At 39.7% G+C, this 23,049-nt stretch overlaps 1 protein-coding gene across 1 annotated transcript in view; it reads right to left on the bottom strand.

The window, feature by feature from the left end:
- The window catches only part of Btc (betacellulin), a 55,187-nt gene that overhangs the window by 23,502 nt on the left and 8,636 nt on the right, over positions 1 to 23,049 (bottom strand). Inside the window, exon 2 of the mRNA XM_004833908.4 lies at positions 616 to 714. Within this exon, the coding sequence (XP_004833965.1) occupies positions 616 to 714 (99 nt within the window). The remainder of the gene's footprint in view (positions 1 to 615; positions 715 to 23,049) is intronic.

Below are 23,049 nucleotides of genomic sequence, written 5' to 3'. Positions count from 1 at the left end.
CTCCTCATGTGCATAGCTGGATGACTGCTTCACAGTCAATGGCAAGACTGAGGGTTGGGACAAAGCCTAAAACACTTACCATCCAACTCCAGTCCGGGCCAGCTTGGACTTAGACTAAGAACTCTGCGAACACTAATGCAAGCACCTCCAAGGCAAAATATATAAAAACCCTTGCCTTCCTCCCTTTATTAAGGTACAGAATTGTAAAAGAGAGAGGAAGAATCTAAATTTGAATAGAACTCACCAACTTTCTAAAACTGCAGCTCAGGATACCCCAGCTAGATTCTGCAGCATACATCTATAGCACCCCAGTATTGTGGTTAAGAATCAGAGACTGCATTCAAATCTCAGATTTGCTATTTACTGGCTGTGGCCTTGAGCGAGTTATTTAAAGTTTCTAATATTTTCCTTGAAATAAAATATTTTTAAAAAAATTATCTTACTCATAGGGCTGCTATGATACATGAGTAAATTAGCCCACCTAAAGCACTTAGCACAGTACTTAGTACATTAGTGTGTGCTCAGAGAAACACCTAGTACTATTATTACTATCATCAAAAGATTCAAACTCGAGGAAATCAACTTTCCAGACTGCATGTGAAGCTTAAGCGTTACCTGTACAGTTTTCCACAGGATCTCTGCAGAGAGGACCGTGAGTCGCGGGACTTCTGGTTGAATTCTCATCTGCCAGCACACAGTGGAGGAGCATGAGACCTTCAAGTTCAAAAAAGAACCAAAAACAAACATGAGAACTTGAACTTTTACTTAATGTGAAATACCTTCTCAAAGTCAATATCCACGCAAGAAAACAGGGCACCTGCATTTTCCTTTTCCAAGGCACATTACAGGCGCTCAGACCAGTGCCAGAGACAAGAGTTTGCAAGCCAGCATCACCTGCATCCTAAGGCAGGAGGCCCAGCCACAGTGTGTAATGGGGCCTCATCTCAAAAGCAGAGGGGTGGAGAGGCTGGATGGATACCCAGACAATGGACAGTGAGCCCACAGTGCAACGCAGCTTCTCCATCCCACACTGACCCAGGCTTCTTGAGTGTTAGCTGTAGAATATCCTTCCTTCTGAGGAGATGGGAATAGATACTCAGCCCATGGGGAGTTTCAAAGTGAGGTTCCCTCAGCTAAGAGTCTGATTCAAGAGATATGGATAGTCTCCCCAACTTCCAGGGGAAAAGGAATCCTCTGTGTGCTTAGAATGGCTCAGAATACAATAAACCAAATCCACACAAACCCAGTGTGAAAAAGTGACTTATGAGATCATCAGGGAAATGTGACACTCACTGGGCACTAGATGATAATAAAGAACTGTTATAAATATTTTGAAGTATAATTGATATTGTAGTTTACATTGACAGAGTCCAAGTCACTTAGAGACCTGTATTTAAATAGTTACTAAGAAAATAACATATCTGAGTCTGCTTTAAAATAATCCAACAAGGGAATGAGCCTGCAAGGTCAGGAGGGACAGGCGTGCAGGGGACGAGGCTGCCTGTCAGCAACGGCTGAAGCTGGATATTGCTGTGTGGAAGTTTGCTATGCTGTTTGCTCTGATTAGTAAATATGACATATGTCTACGATGGAAAGGAGAGGAGGAGAGGGTAGACGAAAGGCAGAGAGGAAAAGAGAGATGGCTTAGAATTAGCTGGTGCTGAGCAGGAGACCTTTTTTGTCAGAGTTCAATATGTTGAGTGTGGGTTAAATATGCAGAGCCTAAACACAGTACTGGGAAATCATCAGACCTCAGAAAAATCACTGTTATGCAGCTGACAAGAACATAACCTCTCATTGGCCATGCTGGAAAAAATACACCAGGCCCGTGATTTCTTAACAACACTGCTTCTCTGAGTCACCAAGCATCCATCGACACCCAGGAGAACACAGGTAAAACTCTCAGTTCCTCTGCAGCCACCAAGATAGTATCGGCCAACAATCAGCCCTAACCCAAAGTGAAAGTACGGCAAAAAGAAAGAGCAGTGGCTACCAATTCAAACTTCTCCAGCATTTTCGCAAAGGGTCTTGATAGAGATGGTATTCTATCTGTCAAATTGGACAAGATTTATAAGGGAGACATGGTTCCTAGTGCTAGAAACAGTGGTGACAATCGGACTCAAAGCCAATGGAGAGGGTAATGGTGTGTTGTTTTTCTGGAGGACAAGCTAGCACTACACAAAACAGAAAAACAAAAATAACTCAAAATGTACACCTCCTTAAGTCTAGTAACTACATTGCCAGTAAGTTTCCCCAAGGAAATAAATCAGGATCTTCAAAGAGATTTAGCTACAATATCTCTCTATATGGCATAAGTTTTAAAAAATTAGAAATTATCTGAATATCTAACAGTAGGGGTTTGATTAAATATGTATGGGTTATCTGTGTGCAATAAAATGCTATTCAGAGGGAAGGTAGGGTTCCAAAACTGCCATTCAGCTATAAAAATGATGCTCAGGCATTAAAGGGGCATTTCTATGTTTCTAACTAAGAAAACAGACTATTGGATAGTAAGTTAGTGTGATCTGTCTGTATGTGTACCTGTATATGTGTGAAGTGTAAAAAACCTCTTATATAAGTAGTGAGTAAATAGAGTTGCTCACATTGGTTAGAAGATTGTTCCCTAACTTTTGCTTATTTTTATTTTCTAATTTTTCTAACAGTATATTTTGTTTGTTGAAACAAGAGAAAAATGAGTGCTTCCTATATATTTGTTTTCTGGAATCACAATTTAGCCACCAAATTTCTTGATTATTACCACTTTTATCCCAACATTTACCCATCCCTTCATATTTAGAACAAACAGAAGTAAACAATCATTTTGGGTTTCTCAAGCATAGAAATTTTATATTACTCATCTTTGTAATACTAATACCTAACATAAAACACAATGGACTAAAACCAAAGCAATCAAACAAGGAAACATTCTTCAAATTCAACAATCCCACTAGAAATCTCTAGTGGAAAATAAAAAAGCATATTTAACTCGTTTCTAAAATCCCATACATATGCATGCTTCATACAGCAAAAGAAGTAGGCTTTAATTTTAGAAATAAAACCTTGCTCTAATACTGAGAAATGAAGGAAGGAACGGAGAGGGAGGAAAGAAAAGAAAGAGGAGGGAAGGAAGGAAGGGAGGGAGGGAGGGAGGGAGGACAAATCCCCAATTCTTATAAAGACTCAACATCTACAAATTGGGGATAGCCAGATCTCCTTGGGGTTATCATAAAACTTAAAATTTATGAGCAGAGGCCCTTGGCTCAGCACACACTGTACAGTTCTAGTCTAGTCACACTCCTACCTGGTGTCATTTACAGTGTAACCTATTATTCTCCCACTCCACACACTGATGTCCACTGGCAAAATGAGGACAAGGACCCCAAGACAGGCAGCAGCCCAGGAGAGGCAACCTCTGCCAAGGCACACAGGGTTCTGGTCAGCCCACCCTGCAATGCCACAACCTCCCCAACAGTCTCCAGATCCCAAAGCCTCAGCCGTGACTAGATCTATCTTGGAGAACTATTTTCTTGGCCTGCATAGTTCTAAAAAATGGAATCCAGGCAGGTCACATTAAAACTGACTTTTTTTTCTTTGCTTAAATTCTTTTATTGGTACATTTTAGGTACACAATATGTTTACATTTATCACTGGGCACTTGTACCTGTACATGATGCATCTTGGTTCTTATTGTTTCCCCATTCCCTGTCCTCCCTTAACCCCCTCCACCCTTCCCTATTTACAAAGACGGTTTCCATTTTTTCCTTTTGTTATACTTTTTCCTTTCGCTTCTTTCCTTTCCCCTTCCCCTCCCATTTCACCTACCTCTTTGGACCTTTACTTCCTATTTCAAATTATCAGTTATTCATTTTAATCATTTTAATCCTTATTTACATTTTCAGTTTTTCACACCACAGAATCTGTTCGGTATTTACACATGTGGATCCTATTTATTTCACTTAAGAATATGGCCTCAATGTGCATCCATTTAGCTATAAATGACTCTAGTTTCTCGTTCTTTATGGCTGAGTAGTACTCCATTTTATAAAAAAAAACAAAACACATCTTCTTTATCTGGTTTCCAGTTGATGGGCATTTGGGCTGTTTCCAAGCTTTAACTATTACAAACTGCGCTGTTATAAACATGGGTGCACACATATCGCTGTGGTATGATTCTTTTAATTCTTTGGGGAAGATACCCATCAGGGGAATAGCTGGGTCAAATGGGACTTCCAGTCCTAGTTCTTTGAGGTATCTACATACTGATTTCCACAGTGGTTACACCAGTCTGCCCTCCCACCAACAATGGAGAAGTGCTGCTTTCTCCCCACAGCCCCACCAGCGTTTGTTTTTTAAAAAAATTTATATATTAATTGGTACATTTTAGGTATACAATACATTTATATTTATCATTGGGTGCTTGTACCTGTACATGATGTATCTTAGTTCTTCTCTTTTCTGCCATTATCTATGTGCCCTTCACCCCCACCACCCTTCCCCATTCACATAGACTTTGTTTCCATTTTTTTCTTTCTCATAATTTTTCCTTTCCCTTCTTCCCTTTCCCCTTCTCGTCCCGCCACCCCTACACCTTTGGACCTTTTCCTATTTCAAATTATCAATTATTCATTATAATCATTTTCATCCTTATTTACACTTTCAGTTTCTCACACTAGAGAAACTATTCGGTATTTACACACGTGTGTCCTATTTATTTCACTTAAGAGTATGGCCTCAATATGCATCCATTTAGCTATAAATGTCTCTAGTTTCTCATTCTTTATGGCTGAGTAGTACTCCATTTTATAAAAAAAAAAAAACCAAAAAAACACATCTTCTTTATCCAGTTTCCAGTTGATGGGCACTTGGGCTGTTTCCAAACCTTAGCTATTACAAACTGTGCCTCTACAAAGGAAGCAAAAGACCTCTACACTGAAAACTACAGCACTCTGAAGAAGGAGATCGAAGAGGGTAAAAGAAAGTGGAAAGATATCCCTTGTTCCTGGGTAGGAAGAATCAATATAGTGAAAATGGCCATACTTCCAAAACTACTATATAGATTTAATACAATATCAATTGAAATTCCAATATACTTCACAGAACTAGAGAAAAAAATCCAAAAATTCATTTGGAAGCAGAAGAAACCTAGAATAGCAAAAGCAATTCTAGCCAACAGAGACATGGCTGGGGTTATCACAATCCCCAACTAGAAACTATACTACAAAGCTACTGTGATAAAACAGCATGGTACTGGCAAAGAAACAGACCCAAAGATCAGTGGAATAGATTAGAAGATGCAGAAACAACTCCAGACCTACTCAGCCACCTCGTCTTTGACAAAGGAGCCAATCATCCTCTCTGGAGAAAAGATAACCTATTCAATAAATGGTGTTGGAAAAACTGGATTTCAACCTGCCAAAGATTAAAAGTAGACCCATATCTATCACCATGCTATTCTAGGTCTCTTCTGGTTCCAAATGTATTTTTGGATTTTTTTCCTCTAGTTCTGTAAAGTATATTGTTGGAATTTCAATCAGCATTGCATTAAATCTATTTAGCAGTTTTGGAAGTATGGCCATTTTCACTATATTGGTTCTTCCTACCCAGGAAAAATGGATGTCTTTCCATTTTCTTATATGCTCTTCGATCTCTTTTTTCAGAGTGTTGTAGTTTTCTGTGTAGAGGCCTTTTGCTTCCTTTCTTAGATTGATTCCTAGATATTTCATTTTTTGGATGCTATTGTAAAAGGAATTGTTTCCCTAATTTCTCTCTTAGTGAGTCTTAAACCTGACTTTTTGCTTCCATAGAAATAGCAATCTGGCAACATAGGCTTCTCTCATAACAAATGTCTGGGGGAAGAAACAGGCAACTCCTCTAAGTGCCACTGACACTGAGTTGTGCTGCATTCCTATTTCTTAACTGCCAGATCCTAGCAGTATTTGAGTTTGTGATCTGTGAGAAACTCAGAAACCAGAGAAATGCTCCCAAAGTCGTCTACCAGACACTAAAGGCTGCCACGTGGAGACAAGTCCTCCTCTTCCATCCATAGCACAATCACTTTTACTAAGCTGTGGTTAGCGCTTGCACAAGACCCTGCAGGTTCAGAGATAAGGGCAGAATCCCTGATCTCAGGGAGCTTGTGTTCCTGTGGGACAGACACATGGATCTGTAAAGTCCAGCAGGGATAATGCAGGGGGTAGAAATCAACTCTGGCTGGCAGCAGTCTTCTCTTGCATGTGGATGAATTTTTAATGAGGAATAAATGATTTTTTAAAGCATCAATTAATAACTTTTAGAAAACAAAAACTGTGCAAGTAAGACAATCATGGGGTATTGTTTGTTTCAGCAGTGGATAATATTTATCTCGTTTTAATAATGTCAATATTGATAATTTAGCAAAGATTGTCCTAAGTAGGGCCAGTAATCAGCCCACATGTACCATCCAGGGGGACTGGAAGTGATTAATCAGGTTTGTGCTGGCTTTGAAATGTTTTGGGCATCAGACCTGTCAATAACTAGACTGGAGTTAAGAGAAAAGAGGAACTCAGCAGGTAAGATAGCAACACAATAAGGCGACAAGCAAGTTATTCAGCAACACACAAGTGGATGCCAGAAGCTCTGCAAGTCAAACACTGTTGTCTCTAGGAAAGTGGAAGGGTGAAAAGTGCAGTGTAAAGATCTGCTGTTTCTTGTTACCAGACTTGAACTACTTCTGGTAAATAAATATATGGATATTTACTACTTTAAGAATATATTTTTTGATTTGTTTCCAAGACTTAGCTATTACAAACTGTGTCACTATAAACATGGGTGTGCATATATCACTGTGGTGTGGTGCTTTTAATTCTTTCAGGAAGATACCAAGAAAAGGAATAGCTGATTAAATGGGACCTCTAATCCTAGTTTATAAAGAATCTCCACACTGATTTCCACAGTGGTTGCACCAGTCTGCACTCCCACCAAGAGTGGGAAAGGGTTCCTTTTGCCCCACATCCCTGCCAGCATTTGTTGTCTGTTGATTTCTTGATAGCAGCCATTCTTTCTGGGGTGAGATGGAATCTCAGCATTGTTTTAATTTGCATCTTTTGAATGACCAGTGATGTTGAACATTTTCTCATATATTTATTTGCCATTTGTACTTCTTCATCTGAGAAGCGTCTATTCATTTCAGGTGCCCATTTTTGGATTGAGTTTTTAAATTTGGGGCATCTGATTTTTTTCAATTCTTTGTATGTTCTAAATACTAGTCTTTTTTCTGAGGGACAACTGGCTACAATTTTTTCCCACTCTGTGGGTTTTCTCTTCACTCTGTTGGTGATTTCTTGATGAATGGATAAAAAGATGTGGTTTTTCTATACAATGGAATGTTATTCAGCCATAAAGAAGGATAAACTAGATATTTAAAGCTATACTTTCAGCTATACTCTTAAGTGAAATAAATTGGACACACATGTGTAGATATCATATTGTGTCTCTGATGTAAGAATCTGACAGTGTAAATGGGGAACAAAATGTATAATAGATGATGTGAAATTGGAAAAAAATTATTCAAAAGTGTAGGGGAATTAAGGAGGGGAATGGAAGGAAGGAAAAGGGAAAATCTGAGAAAAGAAGAAAAAATGGTAATGGTGCTTTTTTTAATAGGGAGGGGAGAAGTCTGTGCATGCCCTACCGAGGTCCTGAGTCACGCGGAAGACACCGAATCACCCTGCTGCAGACAGGCGGCCACCTGATTCCACACTACAAAGATGCAGAGGACACCAGACTGCCAGACCAAGGTACTGAGTCCCACTGTTCCCAGCCCAGAGGGAGGGGCTTCTAAGCCACCATCTCACTGCTCCTGGTCCAGAGGAAGGGGTTTCCCTGCCACCATGCCTCCGGCTGCTCCCAGCCCACACGAAAGGGCTTTTGGGTCACCATCCCTACCGCTGCTCGGGGCCCCTGTCCCACCTCACCCAGTTCAGAGGAGGTAATCCGTGCAGGCGCTAACAGCCCCCCACCCCAGTCGAAATGAGAAAACACGTAAATAAGTCTCAAAACCAGACTTCCAGATCACCTTCAGCAACCCCAAAGGGAAATGAGATGGAACACTCTGATACTCAACCACCTGGACCCACTGAACTGGCAACAAAAGGGGATCTGGAAAAAATGAAATCAGAAATAATTTCTCAGATAACAGGAGAAATTGTGCCCCTACTGCAAGACATGATTAATAAATCTAGAGAGGAGCTGAGGAACATGATGGAATCCCAACATAAGAAACAAATGGAATCCATAAAACAGATACAAATAGATTTCCAGGACATGAAAAACTCCATTGAAAGTCTACACAGCAGAATGAGGCAATGTGAGGACAGAATTTCAGATATAGAAGATAAGATTGCAATTAGTGACCAGGAAAAGAAAAATTGCTTCAAAATTATAAGGGAACATGAGAAATCAATCCAGGAGCTGCTAGATGATGCAAAGAAGAATAACATAAGACTGATTGGACTCAAGGAAGAAACGGGAGAGAGTGGAGATGACATAAAAAATCTCTTCACAGAAATAATCGGAGAAAACTTCCCAAACAGGGGAAAAGAGCTTGACATACAGATAAGTGAGGCATATAGGACTCCAAATAGCCTTGATCAAAAAAAATCTACACATAGGCTTATAATTGTTAAGATACCAGAAACACAACAGAAGAACAAAGTTCTACAAGCAGTCAGAGAAAAGAAACAAATCACACACAAAGGAAAGTCCATCAGAGTCACAGCAGACTTCTCAACACAAACCATCAAGGCAAGAAGAGCTTGGACTGACATATTGCAAGCCCTAAAAGAAAACAGCCTCCAACCCAGAATGATGTACCCTGCAAAACTATCTTTCAAAATGGATGGAGAAATAAGATACTTTCATGACAAAGAGCACCTTAGAAACTTCGTGAATACCAAACCAGCACTCCAAAGAATTTTACACAGTATCTTAGGAACAGACATTGAGGCTCATAACCACAGGAAGCAAAGCAGAATGAACCCATCTGGCATGACAAGAAATTAAATGTAAAGGGGGAGAACCCAACAAAAAGAAAAAGTCATGGCAATGACAAGTCAATACGTTTCAGTTATAACCATCAATGTTAATGGTCTCAATTCACCAATCAAAAGAAATAGACTGGCAGAATGGGTCAAGAAGCAAAATCCAACAACATGCTGCATACAAGCAACACACTTAATTCAAAAGGAAACTCATAGACTGAAAGTTAAAGGGTGGAAAACAATACTACATCCGACACGAACCTGAAAAAAAGCAGGAGTAGCTATCCTCTTGGCAGATCAAGTAGATTTCAAAACAACACTGATTAAGATAGACAAAGAAGGATGCTACACCCTTGCAAATGGAAGAATCCAAGAGGAAGAGATGACAATCATAAATATCTATGCACCAAACACTAGTGCACCCAACTATATAAAACAAATGCTAACAGACATGAAAAGTCATATATGCACTAATACAATTGTAGTGGGGGACCTCAACACCCCACTGTCACAAATAGATAGATCAACTAGACAAAAAATAAGTAAGGAAATACTAGAACTCAATCGAACTCTTGAACAAATGAACTTAACAGATGTTTACAGAGTTTTCCACCCCACAAAATCAGAATACACATTCTTCTCAGCTGCACATGGGTCATTCTCAAAATAGACCACATACTCACACATAGAACATGTTCAGGTAAGTGCAAAGGAATTGAAGTTATCCCCTGTATATTATCAGACCATAGTGCGATGAAATTGGAGATCCATAGCAAAAGAAACTCAAAAAATTTCATAAACACATGGAAATTGAACAACACACTTCTGAATAACCAATGGGTCACAGAGGAAATTAAAGAAGAAATCAGACAGTTCCTACAATTAAATGACAATGACAATACAACATATCAGAATCTATGGGACACAATGAAAGCAGTCTTACGAGGGAAATTCGTAGCAGTGAATACACATATTAGGAAAACAGAATGATCCCAATTAAACAACCTGATGCTGCACCTCAAGCTTCTAGAAAAAGAAGAGCAGGACAACCCCAAAGCTCATACAAGGGAGGAAATTATAAAGATCAGAGGAGAAATCAATGCAATGGAGACTAAGAGAATGATACAAAAAAATCAATGAAGCCAAGAGTTGGTTCTTCGAAAGAATCAACAAAATGGACAAACCTTTAGCCAACCTTGTCAGAAAAAGGAAAGAAAAGGCCCAAATCCATGCAATTAGGAATGAAAAGGGTGAAATGACAACAGACCCAGCAGAAATCCAGAGGATCATCAATACCTACTTCCAGAACCTATACACCAATAAGATGGACAACACAGAAGAAATGGACAGATTCCTAGATACATATGAATGACCAAAGTTGAACAAAGAAGACTTTTTTATTGAACAACCCAATATCAACCAAAGAAATTGAAAATGTAATTAAAAAGTTATCAACTAAGAAAAGCCCGGGCCCTGATGGCTTCACTGCTGAATTCTACAAGACATTTAGAGAGGAACTGCTGCCACTACTGTTTAAACTCTTCAATGAAATTGAAAGGGAAGAAATACTCCCAAATTCATTCCTGGAAGCAAGCATCACCTTGATCCCCAAAGCAGAGAAAGACCCAACCGAAAAGGAGAACTATAGGCCAATCTCACTAATGAACATAGATGCAAAAATCCTTAATAAGATACTGGCAAACAGAATGCAGAAGATCATCAAGAAGATCATACACCCTGATCAAGTGGGAATTCATCCCAGGGATACAGGGATGGTTCAATATATGAAAAACAATCAATGTAATACACTATATCAATACAGCCAAGGACAAAAACCATATGATTATCTCCATAGATACAGAAAAAGCATTTGACAAAATCCAACATGCATTTATGATAAAAACCCTACAAAAAATTGGAACAGATGGTCTCTGCCTCAAACTGATAGAAGCCATCTATGAAAAACCAACAGCCAATATCATACTAAATGGTCCAAAACTGAAATCCTTCACACTAAAATCAGGAACAAGACAAGGATGTCCACTATCACCACTCTTGTTCAATATAGTTCTGGAAACATTAGCCACGGCAATTAGACAAGAGAAAGAAATAAAAGAAATAAAGATAGGAAATGAAGAAGTCAAATTGTCATTATTTGCAGATTAGCATGATACTCTATATAGAAGACCCCAAGAATTCCACCAAAAGTCTTCTAGACTTAATAACCAAATTCAGTCAAGTAGCCGGTTACAAGGTTAACACACAAAAATCAATAGCTTTCCTCTACACCAATGACAGACTCACTGAGAGAGAAATAGGGCAAATAATTCCTTTGGCAATAGCATCCAAAAAACTGAAATACCTAGGAATCTACCTAATGAAAGAAATCAAAGACCTCTTCTCTGAAAACTATGGAATTCTGAAAAGAGAGATTGAAGATGATATCAGAAAATGCACAGACATCCCCTGCTCCTGGGTTAGAAGGACTAATATAGTGAAAATGGCCATACTTCCAAAACTGCTACATAGATTTAATGCAATTCCAATTGAGATCCCAGTAGCATACATCATAGACCTCGAGAAAACAATCCAAAAATTCATTTGGAACAAGAAGAGACCCAGAATAGCAAAAGCAATTCTAGGTAACAGAGACATGGCAGGGAGTATCACAATCCCCAACCTGCAACTATACTACAAAGCTACTGTGATAAAAACAGCATGGTACTGGCAAAGAAACAGACCTGAGGACCAGTGGAACAGATTAGAAGAAACAGAAACAACACTGGACACACTCAGCCATCTCATCTTCAATAAAGGAGCCAAACACCCTCACTCGAGGAAAGATAGCCTCTTTAATAAATGGTGCTGGAAAAATTGGGCTTCAACTTGACAAAGAATAAAACTAGACCTATATCTCTCACCATGCACTAAACTAAAATCAAAATGGATTAAAGATCTAAACATTAAAATAGAAATTCTGAACCAGTTGGGAGAGAGGTTAGGTAGAACCCTTGAAGACATTGCTGTAGGAAAAGATTTTATGAACAAAACCTCAGTTGCCCGTGAACTAGCACAAACAATCAACAAGTGGGATCTCTTCTTATTAAAAAGCTTCTGCACAGCAAGAAAAACCACCAGCAGTGTGAAGAGACAGCCCACAATGTGGGAAAAAATCTTCACCTGCTCTTCCTCATACAAAGGTCTACTATCTCGAATCTGTAAAGAACTTACAAAGATCAGACCTCCCAAATTGAAAGACCCAATCCAAAAATGGGCATCTGAAATGAACAGACATTTCTCAGACAAAGAAGTAGAAATAGCAAATAAATACATGAAAAAATGTTCAACATCACTGGTCATTCGAGAGATGCAAATGAAAACAATGCTGAGATTCCACTTCACTCCAGAAAGAATGGCTGCTGTCATGAAATCAACGAATAACAAATGCTGGCAGGCCTGTGGGGAAAGAGGAACCCTGCTCCACTGCTGGTGGGAGTGTAGACTGGTGCAACCACTGTGGAAATCAGTATGGAGATACCTCAAAGAACTAGGACTGGAAGTCCCATTTGACCCCACTATTCCACTGCTGGGGATCTTCCCCAAAGAATTAAAAGAATCATACCACAGTGATATATGTGCACCCATGTTCATAGCAGCACAGTTTGTAATAGCTAAAACTTGGAAACAGCCCAAATGCCCATCAACTGGAGACTGGATAAAGAAAATGTGGGTTTTTTTTAATAAAATGGAGTACTACTCAGCCATAAAAAATGAGAAATTAGAGACAGTTATAGCTAAGTGGATGCACATTGAGGCAATACTCTTAAGTGAAAGAAATAGGACACACATGTGTAAATACCGAATAGTTTCTCTGGTGTGAGAAACTGAAAGTGTAAGTAAGGACTAAATGTATAATAGGTAATGTGAAACAGGAATAAAAGGGGCAAAGGGGAAGGAAGTCGAAGGGCTAGGGGAAAGGATAGAAGGGAATGGGGTTAATATGAGAAAATGGAAAAATAGGACCAAAATCTTTGTAAATAGGGAGGACTGGAGGGGTTGAAGGGAGGGCTGGGCAAGGGTGAAAAATAAGAACCAAGAGAGACTATGTAAAGGTGCAAATTTCCAGTGATGAATGTCATTATATTGTATACCTAAAATGTACCAATGATTAGAATGAATAATCGATAATGTAAAATAGGAAGAAAAGGTCCAAAGGGGTAGGGGTAGTGGGAGGGGCCCGGGAAAGGAAAGAAGGGAAAGGAAAAAATGATGAGAAATGGAAAAAATGGAAATAAAGTCTTTGTAAATAGGGAAGGGTAGAGGGCGTGAAGGGAGGGCTAGGAATGGGGAAAAAATAAGAACCAAGATGCGTTATATAAAGGTACAATTCCCAGTGAGAAATGTAATTGTGTTGTACACCTACAATGTACCAATAAAAGAATTTAATACAAAAAGAAAAATAGGGAGGGGAAAAGGGATTGAAGGGACAGGAGGGGAATGGGAGAAAAAGAGGAATGAAGATACATCATGTACAGGTACAAATTCCCTATGATGAATATGATCATTATATATATCTAAATAGTACCAATAAAATAACATTTTTTAAAGAATACATTTTTTTAAATATATAAAGTAGTAATCAGAGCATTCTAAACAAGGAGATACTTTATAATAAAGAAAAGGGCTGAGTATAGAAAGACCCAGCATCAAACAGCACAATGTGCCCCACTTGGGGGTTGGGGTTTGTGCTGGAGGAGGAGACTGAGAAGGTAACAAATGTGGCCAGAGGCCCAAGCTCAGGGCAGGTATTTCACATTCCACACACCTCACCTCATTGTTCACAGGGGCCCAAGCCCTGGTTTAAAATGAGTGAGGAAACATTGTGTGGGTTGCTCCACCTTCACACTGTTGACATTTTCAGCAGGCTGCCCATACGTTGTGGGAGTCTGTGGCTTGTAGGAGACTAATGCATTCTTGGCCTTTACCCAGGAGATGTGAATAGCATCCACCTCCTCCTCAAATACCACTCTTGAGTTGTCAGTCACAATCATCCAGGCAGTGCCAGATGTCCCTGAGTGTGTGTGTGTGTGGTAGGGTGACTCCACTTAGGAACTGCTACAGCTCTGTCCAACCTGTCTTACATATTTTTGATCTAAAACACAGCTTTCATGTTGAATACATCTCTTCAATCTGAATCAATAGTGCAGTTTTCAAAGGCTTAAATTGTGACTTTTACAAAATAATTTTTAAAAGAAAAGTACTATTATCTCATGGAAAGATCACCAGACTCAAACATCAGTTCACTATATGACTTTGAGCTAATCAACAATTATCCTGACCTTTTTCCTTGAGAAAATCTAGGATCATAGGTTCCCTGCCCATCCTATAATCTAGTTCATAAAAATCAATAAAATAATATAAGAATATTTGTAGAAATATATATCACTTAAATTATTATCTTTACCAAGAGAAGCATGAATAGTATGTTATGGAAATATGATACTTACGGTGGAAAACACAAGATTCCCATTCAAAAGAGTCACAGGTTATATTAAATTTCAGAATTCCTAACAACTAAAAGTTTTAAAATATCCCACCAGCCAACTCTCAACTGCTTGCAAATTATCACCTGGAAGAATCCATCCAGCCCACACGTAAGATTTTACAAAGCAACTGCAGTCACTCCCAAGGTGTGCATTTCAAAGAGTCCAACCATCCATTCTTTCCACCACAGTCATTCATTTATTCAAAAAGTACATTATGCACCTATTTCTAAACCTCTGTAAATGCTCCTTCATATTGACCTGGGTTTGCCTTCCTGTTATTTTGCTCTGCCTTTGAGCACACCTATGTAAGTTTCATCTCTCTTTTCCATAACAGTCTCATATATTTGAAGCCAGCTATCCAGTTTCCCTAAAAGCATTTCTCCTCCTCAGCCTAAACGCCCTTGTTCCTTCAACCCCATTTTACTGGCCCTCAAGCCCCTCTGAAGCCTTGCTCTCCTTCCCTAGATGTGAGGTGGAGGTAAAGGGCCACTCCTGGGGTCCTGGCAAAGACAGAGCTCTCAGCACACTGCTCCTGGTAACGTGGCCCTGTAGTAGATGGGCCTTTTCCGGCTGTCACATTAATACTGTGGTTTTATTCTGCTTACCATAAAAAGAAGCTCTTCATCTTTGGTGTATAAGCAGATAAGTTTTACACTTCTAGGTATTTCTGGGTCAGATTTTACCTGTCATTCAAATATTTCACAGTCCTTTTGCTTTCAGATTCTTTCCTTCAACCTATAGGTATCATACATACTTCCCTACTCTGCTGGACTTGAGAATTTCTGGGGTGCATTAAAACAGTAAAAACAAAATGAAATGAATGGTGTTGTCAGCTGTACTTGCTGAGTCTTTGTAGGACTCAGTTTAAAACATCAACTCCACTCATAAAATTAAAGAAAAAGAGGAAAGAAATCTCACTCTACTGCAGTGAGTCAAACTTCCACTTACTTTTATGTACTTTGAGATTCTCAAGTTAAAAATTACAGAATGTATTAAAATATGAGCCCATCAGTCAGCATAGGGTGAAGTCTTTGGGAACAATACCCGCTTTCAACGGCAGGTCCCAAAGCCACCGCAGATGCTGAGGTAAGCTGCCTGCAGCTGCATCAACTGTTTAAAGAGATTCTATGTGACCAACTTGAACAGCCACGGATGTTGTATTTGCCTCATCTCTGAGCTGAATTTTCCATTTTTAAAGCCAAGTACATTTGGTATTTTAAAAGTAAATATAACACTATCACCAAATGCCCATTCGACTCTGTTAATGATTTAGGGCATTTTAGACACATTGCGAGTTTCTGCTTATGTATACTAAATAGAAAGATTTCTTTCATAGCTTATCAATTCTAAGATTTTAACTACACTACATTCCTTTTAGAAAGTCCATTCCTATTTGAAAGTCCATTCCTATTAGAAGACCAGAATTTACCAATCAGTGAAAAAGAAAACAGAGATGGGAAGAATATTTCATAGTCAGATCCCCAGAACTGTACTTCTATAAAAGGGAAGTAGTATAGAGGAATGGGAAAAGAACAGCTTTGGGTAAAATGTAGCTGGATTTGAATCCTGGGTCTACATTGTAATTGCTAGACTTGTGATTATGGTGTTACTCAACCATCAGGCTTTAAGTAAAATTTTCCTTTTATAAACTGAGGCCCATAATACCTAACTTGCATGGCTGTGAGAAGGATTTAGCTATGTGCTTAAAGAAAGGGAGAAAAATGATGAATCATTAACCTCGTAATGCTATACCCATAGTAAGCATTCCAAAAATAGTTACTATAAGAGACCAGAAGAAGAAAAAATATAATTACTCTGGTAAAAAGCTAGATCCTTGCTCTCACATGGATACTGAAAAATTTCTAGATTTAGGATATACTTTGACTTCTGTATAAAATATATTTGTAATATAAACTATAAAAGATAAATACATGTTTATATACATACATAGTACCTTTCTACAGTGTGAATGTATGCACTTAATGGAACAAATGTGTGCACTTAATTGGTCCCTCCCCAAGCTGTTTCTTCCTGGCAGTGTTAAGAAAATTTGAAGCTAATATGCCTCAGCTGATTAATAGGAATCTGGTGTCTCCTACATGTGTTTCTGTGTTCTCAGCGCAATTCTGCCAGTGACTCAGCATACTATTTATTTCCCTTGCCATTACTGATTCCACTGACTGGCTTAGTGATTCACTGATAGCAATACAGTTGTTAAAGTAGAATCAGAGACAGTACACTATCTAACAACCATGTGGATTATACATCAAATCTCTAATTTCTGAAAAGACAAGCTTTTAAAGTTTAAATCAGTATTAGGAGCAAAAACTGTAAGCATCTGGGGAATTTCCCATTAGGTCATCATCTTCAAGAAGGAAAAGGGAACCTTGAATATGGTTACTGTACACAGAGTATTTCCCACATCAAAGAAGAGGCTCCATCCACTGTGGAGTTGAGAAGGAAGTAAGGACGGGGATGACACGTTTGTCACTGGGCTCACAGGAGGCTCCACCAAAGACTGTGAAGTGGTGGCACTGCCATTAGCGTGCCCCTCCTTGTCTCTCAACTCCTTTCTGCATGTTTTGTTGTTGTTCTCTGCCTTTCTATAAACTGTTATCCTCGCTCACACTGCTTTAATACAGTCCTAAGTCTAATTCTCTTTTTTAAATTTTATTTATTATTAGTCAAGGTTTTTCAAGACATAATGATCACATTCACGGGGAGTTGATGCATGAACCTAGCGCATCTTAAATCTCTTTTCATCCTCTCCTCTCCTCCTTATCCCTCCATCTCACGGCCCCCTTCCCTTTTGTCAAAGATCTCTCTCCCAGTCTCTTATCTTCTGTCTTTTATTTTATCTACTTTCCTTAAAGCAGGTTATTCTGCAGTCGAGAGTATCTGACCTTTATCTAGGGAGCAGAGCCTGAAAGAGGAATGAAAGGGTTATGCTTTTCCTCAGAAGACTCACTGAGGAGGAAAGGAAAGGAAGCAGAAAAAGGGATGGAGAAATAACATTTAGTGCACTGCTGTGCTAGGTGAGGCTCCAAAGTGAGCTGCACAGAAAGGCCACAGAAACGTGCTCAGATGCGCATTTGCATGTACATGGGTCATGCCAGTGCTCACGAGGAGCTGGGTCTTGAGGATGACTGCAGAAGAGAGAAGGAAAAGGGATGCTCCTGCCCTTTTGCCACCAACCTCCCACTGAACAGGACCCCTCCCAGGGGTGCTCATCTCTCAGTTCTGGTCTCTGCTGGACAATAGGCTGGAACCCATGCCCTGGGCAGTGGCTGTTCATCCTAGCCCAGAATGGGGCCAGTTGGTGTGACAGGGAGCAGAGCAGGAGGCAGAGCAGGAGGCAGAGCAGGAGGCAGAGCAGGCGAGCAGGGCCTGAGGAGGCAGATGGTGTCAATGTCCCAGCCAAGTGAGGAACAAGGCCATTGGAATGTCTCATGGGGGACAGTGGGCTGGACATAGGGATTGTCCACTTCTCCCAAGTCACTCATCTTCAGGAGCCAGGTCCCGGATTCTCAGGGCTTTCGGGGGGACACTCAGACAAAGAGAAAAAGTCATTCATCTTCACAAGCTGTTGTGTTCATTGGAAATCAGGAAAGTTCAGCGTGGACTCCTCCTTCCCTCATGAAACTCTGCTCCAAGTGGAAGACAATATCTTGGCATTTAATAAAGGTTAAGAATGATGGATAATGTTATGTTTAAGTCATAAATTTATTCCACAACCTGAGATTTTAAAGCTCAAAGAAGGAAGTAATTTCACAACCTATCACAAACTAACTAACATATCCAAAAACTGTTCACACCACATGATGTCTTTCCAGTAAATCAACCTCTTGTCTATTTCCTTTTTATTTTACTATTACTATTATTAAATTTGTGACAAGAATGACTAAATTGAATGCGAACCCCATAATACCCTGGAGCTAGTTTCTTAGAAATCATCAGTTGTCAAAACTTGACTTTTTGATGACTATTCCTTTATGATGAGACCATACCAAACAGTCAGACACTGTAACACTTCAAACAAAAAGCTCTGGATTCATTGAATGTTCATAACAATTCAAAGAGAGGAGGAAAAGGAATCAAAGAAAGTGAACAATTTGTTTTCAAGGAGGATTATCTAAGTGCAAAGTGAGAAGGAATTATAGAGTTGGGCTCTGGATCCAGCAATAACACAGTCTCTGACCCATGAGGAAAAAGTCATCAAACTTTAATAATGACAGAGTAAAGAAGATGAGATTCAGAGTGGGTGATTACTCAACCCAAAAAAGCCCTAGAATTTAGGATCTTCAAATAGATAAGAGTAAGTCAACCCTTTCTAGCATGAATCCATTATTATCTTTATCAATAAAGCTATCTACAGAGACAGAAATGAAAGAAAAAAGAAAGGAAGGAAGAAAATGAGAGAGAGAGAGAGAGAGAGAGGAGATTAGGTAGAATATTGTAAGTCCCAGGTATATAGAAAATAAATTGTTTTGGAATTCCAGTGTGTTAAGCTGGAGAAATCATGGAGAAAATTCCAGCAAGAAGCAAGGGGGCTGAACTGAACCAGAGGCAATGACAAGAAACGAGCTTGTGGGGGGGAGCGATCATGTGCAGAGCTGTCCAGATGGAGTGGAGAATTGAGCAGAAAAGCACTAAGCAACAAGAGCCCTCTTGATGCATGTGATGTGACTGTGAAATAAGTCAACTGATTTTCTTGTGTCATTGTGAGGATTAGACTAGTCAGTAAGGGGCAGTCACACCACCTATTTCCAGCTGTGGCTTTGCAATGCTTGCTCACATCCTGAGAGACATATCCCTAATAGTGCATCTGACTGGCCTAGGAAACCACTGCATGAGTACTTAACTCTGGGACTGCTGAGGGACGGGAATCAGGCACAGCACTTGTACTAGGCTTCTGCTAAGGCCAGAGAAGTGAAGCTCACTACTCAGCATGTGGGCTCATTTCACAATTGTAGCGAACTTAAAATCGCATTTCTTCTCCTCCACTACAGGGTGACGGTCATTTACCTAAAAATGAATAGAGACTTTTCTCACAAAAGTTTCAACCACAGATGGAAATGCTAAAACTAAGTATCTCCTTATATAACAGGATTTGAAATTTTGTCAACATAACTTATCAACTATAGTTGTGCTCTTTCCCCTTTACTGTAAGACCCAGTTAATAACTGCTATCCAAATCCATGGGGAAACATAGAGTGCAGAGTCTTTATGGCACAAACTGAGCCTGGCGCATGGGATTGATCCATGATGAGACCCATGAGAAGAAAGTCACCGATGATTGTTTTTAGCCTTCTGAGTCTCCAAAAACCCTGGCTCTTCTGTTCTCCCTAAAGATAGCTGTTGAGTGTTTAGGTTGAAGCTCCATCTTGCAGCCTCTGAAACATCTGCAAAGTGTGGCACTATTGTCCTTCATTCATAGAGACATCACAGGCCCCGGAAGGCATTTGGTCCACCTCCTGCCTCACCTAGAAATGCCCCCTGCACACTCCCATAAGTGCCACCTCATGCCTGGGCACAGGAAGCATGCCACACCCTGAGGCAGCTGATTCCATGCTTGTCGAAGCTCCACATGTGAGAAAAATTCCTCAAAAATCCAGATGCAGCTGCTTTCCTGAAATTCACGTTCACTTACCTAAGACGTGCTCTCTGAGGCTTGCCGAAGAAGGCTTTGCTGAAACAACTTTTTCCTGTAAGGGCTGCTCTCATAAACCAGACCCTTCTCTTTCCCAACCTCCACCCTACTTCTTTCCTCTCAGCTCTCAGGTGTCTGACTGCTTCAGGCATTGCCCGTCTCTGTTCTTTGCAAGGGCACCCCGATTTCCTCACAGCTCCCTCTCCTGACCCTCAGCCTCCTCCACATCCATCCTTGAGTCTGGCTGCCCCTCCCACAGTCCCCGTCCAGAACTCACCCACCCAGCTGCCTGCCTTGTGCTTACCTCGTTCTCAACTCTGCTGTTTTTCCGACTCCTGTACCACAAATATGGATTCTGCCAACACTCTACTGCAGGTGCCTTTCCACCAATTTTTATTGTGGTAAATAAATGTAGCATAAAATTAGCTATCTTAATGATTTTAAGTAAACAGCTCAGTGGTATTAAAAACATTTATATTGTGCCACAGCCATCAGCACCTGCCATCTCCAGAATTCTTTATAATTTGTAAAATTGAAACCATATAGGTATATAGAATATACATCCATCCAATACATAACTCTCCATCCCCCTGGCCTTCCCACAATACTCACTCTGCTTTCTGTCTGATTTTACCTCAGTCCTCTTTTTAAAAATGTTATCTTGGGCCAGGGATTTAGCTCAGTGGTTTGGCCACCTGCCTCGCAAGTGCAAGGACCTGAGTTCGATCCCCAGTACCAAAAAAAAAAAAATGTTATCTAGGCTCGCAAAACACCCCAGACTTGCTGTTTGAACAAGTGCTTACTCAGGATTTATGTGTGTCAGTCAGGGTGCTGTACTCTGAAATTATAATTAGTTAAGTGACTCATTTAGATTTCCAGTTTTCATTTCTAAACTGGTAGTTTTCCAAACTGGCTAATGATTGGAATATCTCCTCAAGTTCCCTTCCTAAAAGAACTTTTTGGAGTATTTCATATTTACAGGACAGTTGCAAAGGGCAGAGCATTCCCAATGTACCCTTTACCCATTCAGATATTATCAACTTGCATCCCTGTGATACATTTTTCAAAAATAGGAAAGCAACTTTGTTACATTGCTATTGACTAAACTCAAGACTCCATTCTGATTCTATCATATTTTCCATTAATCTTTCTTTTCTGTCCTCTGGTCTGTGACAGGTTCCTAGTCTCTCCTATCTTCAGGGCTTCATTGACAATGGGACTACTAGTTAGGTATTTTGTAGATTTTCTCTCAATTTTTGGCTTGTCTGATGTTTTTATCATATTTGGACTTGGATTATCTACTTTTGGAAAGAATATTACATTGGTGAAATGCTCTCATTACATCATATTACAGGATATACGGCATCTACGTGACATTGTGGTGATGTTAACTTTAAGGCAGTATTTACCAATTTCTGCATTATAGTCACTATATTTCCCTTTAATATTCTCTTGTGTGTGTGCACGTGTGTGTGTGTTGGAGGGGAAATAAGAAAACTTAAGCTAAGATCTATCTTCTTAGAAAATTTTTAAGTATACAATACAGTTTTGTCAAGTACAGGTACTGTGCAGATCAGTAGATCTACAGGACTTATTCATTTCAGGTCACTGAATTCTTCTGTGATCTCCTCATTTCCCTTTGCCAACCACCCCTGGACACTACCGTTCTTACTCCCTGCTTCTATGAGTTTGACTGTTTTAGATTCGTTCTATAAGTACAGAATTCCCACTGTTGGATGTATACCTAGAGAATTTGATAACAGGGTCTTGAAGAGATACCTGCACATCCATGAATATCGCAGCATTGTTCATAATACTCAAGATATGGAAACAAACTAAATGCTCATCAAAATGCAGATGGATAAATGCAGTATATGCATGCAACGGAACATTATTCAGCCTTAAAAATAAGGAAATCCTGCCACTTGTGACATCATATTCTATTCTTCAAAAGCGATTTTCCAAGTGCACCCTACACTCATAAGGGTTCATAATTTAACATCCACCTCCTAGAGGGAGGAAGGTCCACATGAAACAATCACAATTGGGCCGGGGATTTAGCTCAGTGGTTCTGCCACCTGCCTCACAACCACAAGGTTGTGAGTTCGATCCCCAGTACTAAAAAAAAAAAAAAAAAACACAATCACAATCAACAAGGAAAATCTGTTTCTCCTACTAGAAAGTCTTTTTAAAATTTAGAGTCCCAGGTCATATCAAATTGGACTGTAGTAGTTTTGGGGAGAGGCATAGTAACCTGTCTATTTTTACATTCCCCGGAAGAACAACAACATTTGGGTCCACTGATATAATTTGAAGTCAACTTTCACATTTCCAAATGCTCACTGGACCTGTGAGAATCCCAGATTCAGTTCCAATCTCATAACAAAATGAGTTCTCTTTCAAATATGGTGCCATAAAATTATTTTCTCCCTCAGACCAGCAGTCTTGGACACAGCTTTTAATTCTTCTTTCCTCTTCCTTACCTAGACATGATTCCTCATTATATTTGATAAATTCTGGCTTTGAAATATTTATTAAAGTTTTTCCTTTCTCTTACTCTAGCACTGCCAGAGTTGGCCCTAGCAGCTTCCTCTTTATTGCCTTTAATTACCTTTTCCTCATGTGATTCATTCTATACCAAGAGCAATCTTAAACCATTGCATTCATTGGATTGCTCCCCTGTTAAAATTACTATCTTTACTCCATTCCTATGGAGGCCCTCAGATAGGAGGTAAGGACAGAAAGCTGTCCCCCTATTTACAGAACATGGCTCTCATATGCTAAGGTGGAGTTTGAGGGGAAAATAATGGAGTGCATTCAGTCTTGGTTTCCTCTA

Source organism: Heterocephalus glaber, unplaced genomic scaffold, assembly GCF_053883595.1.
Source record: "Heterocephalus glaber isolate CG9 unplaced genomic scaffold, H.glaber_assembly_v1.0 deba00001504, whole genome shotgun sequence".
Lineage (NCBI taxonomy): Eukaryota > Metazoa > Chordata > Mammalia > Rodentia > Bathyergidae > Heterocephalus > Heterocephalus glaber.
The sequence above is the reverse complement of the archived record's forward strand: the minus strand, read 5'-3'. Positions and strand labels throughout refer to the sequence as shown.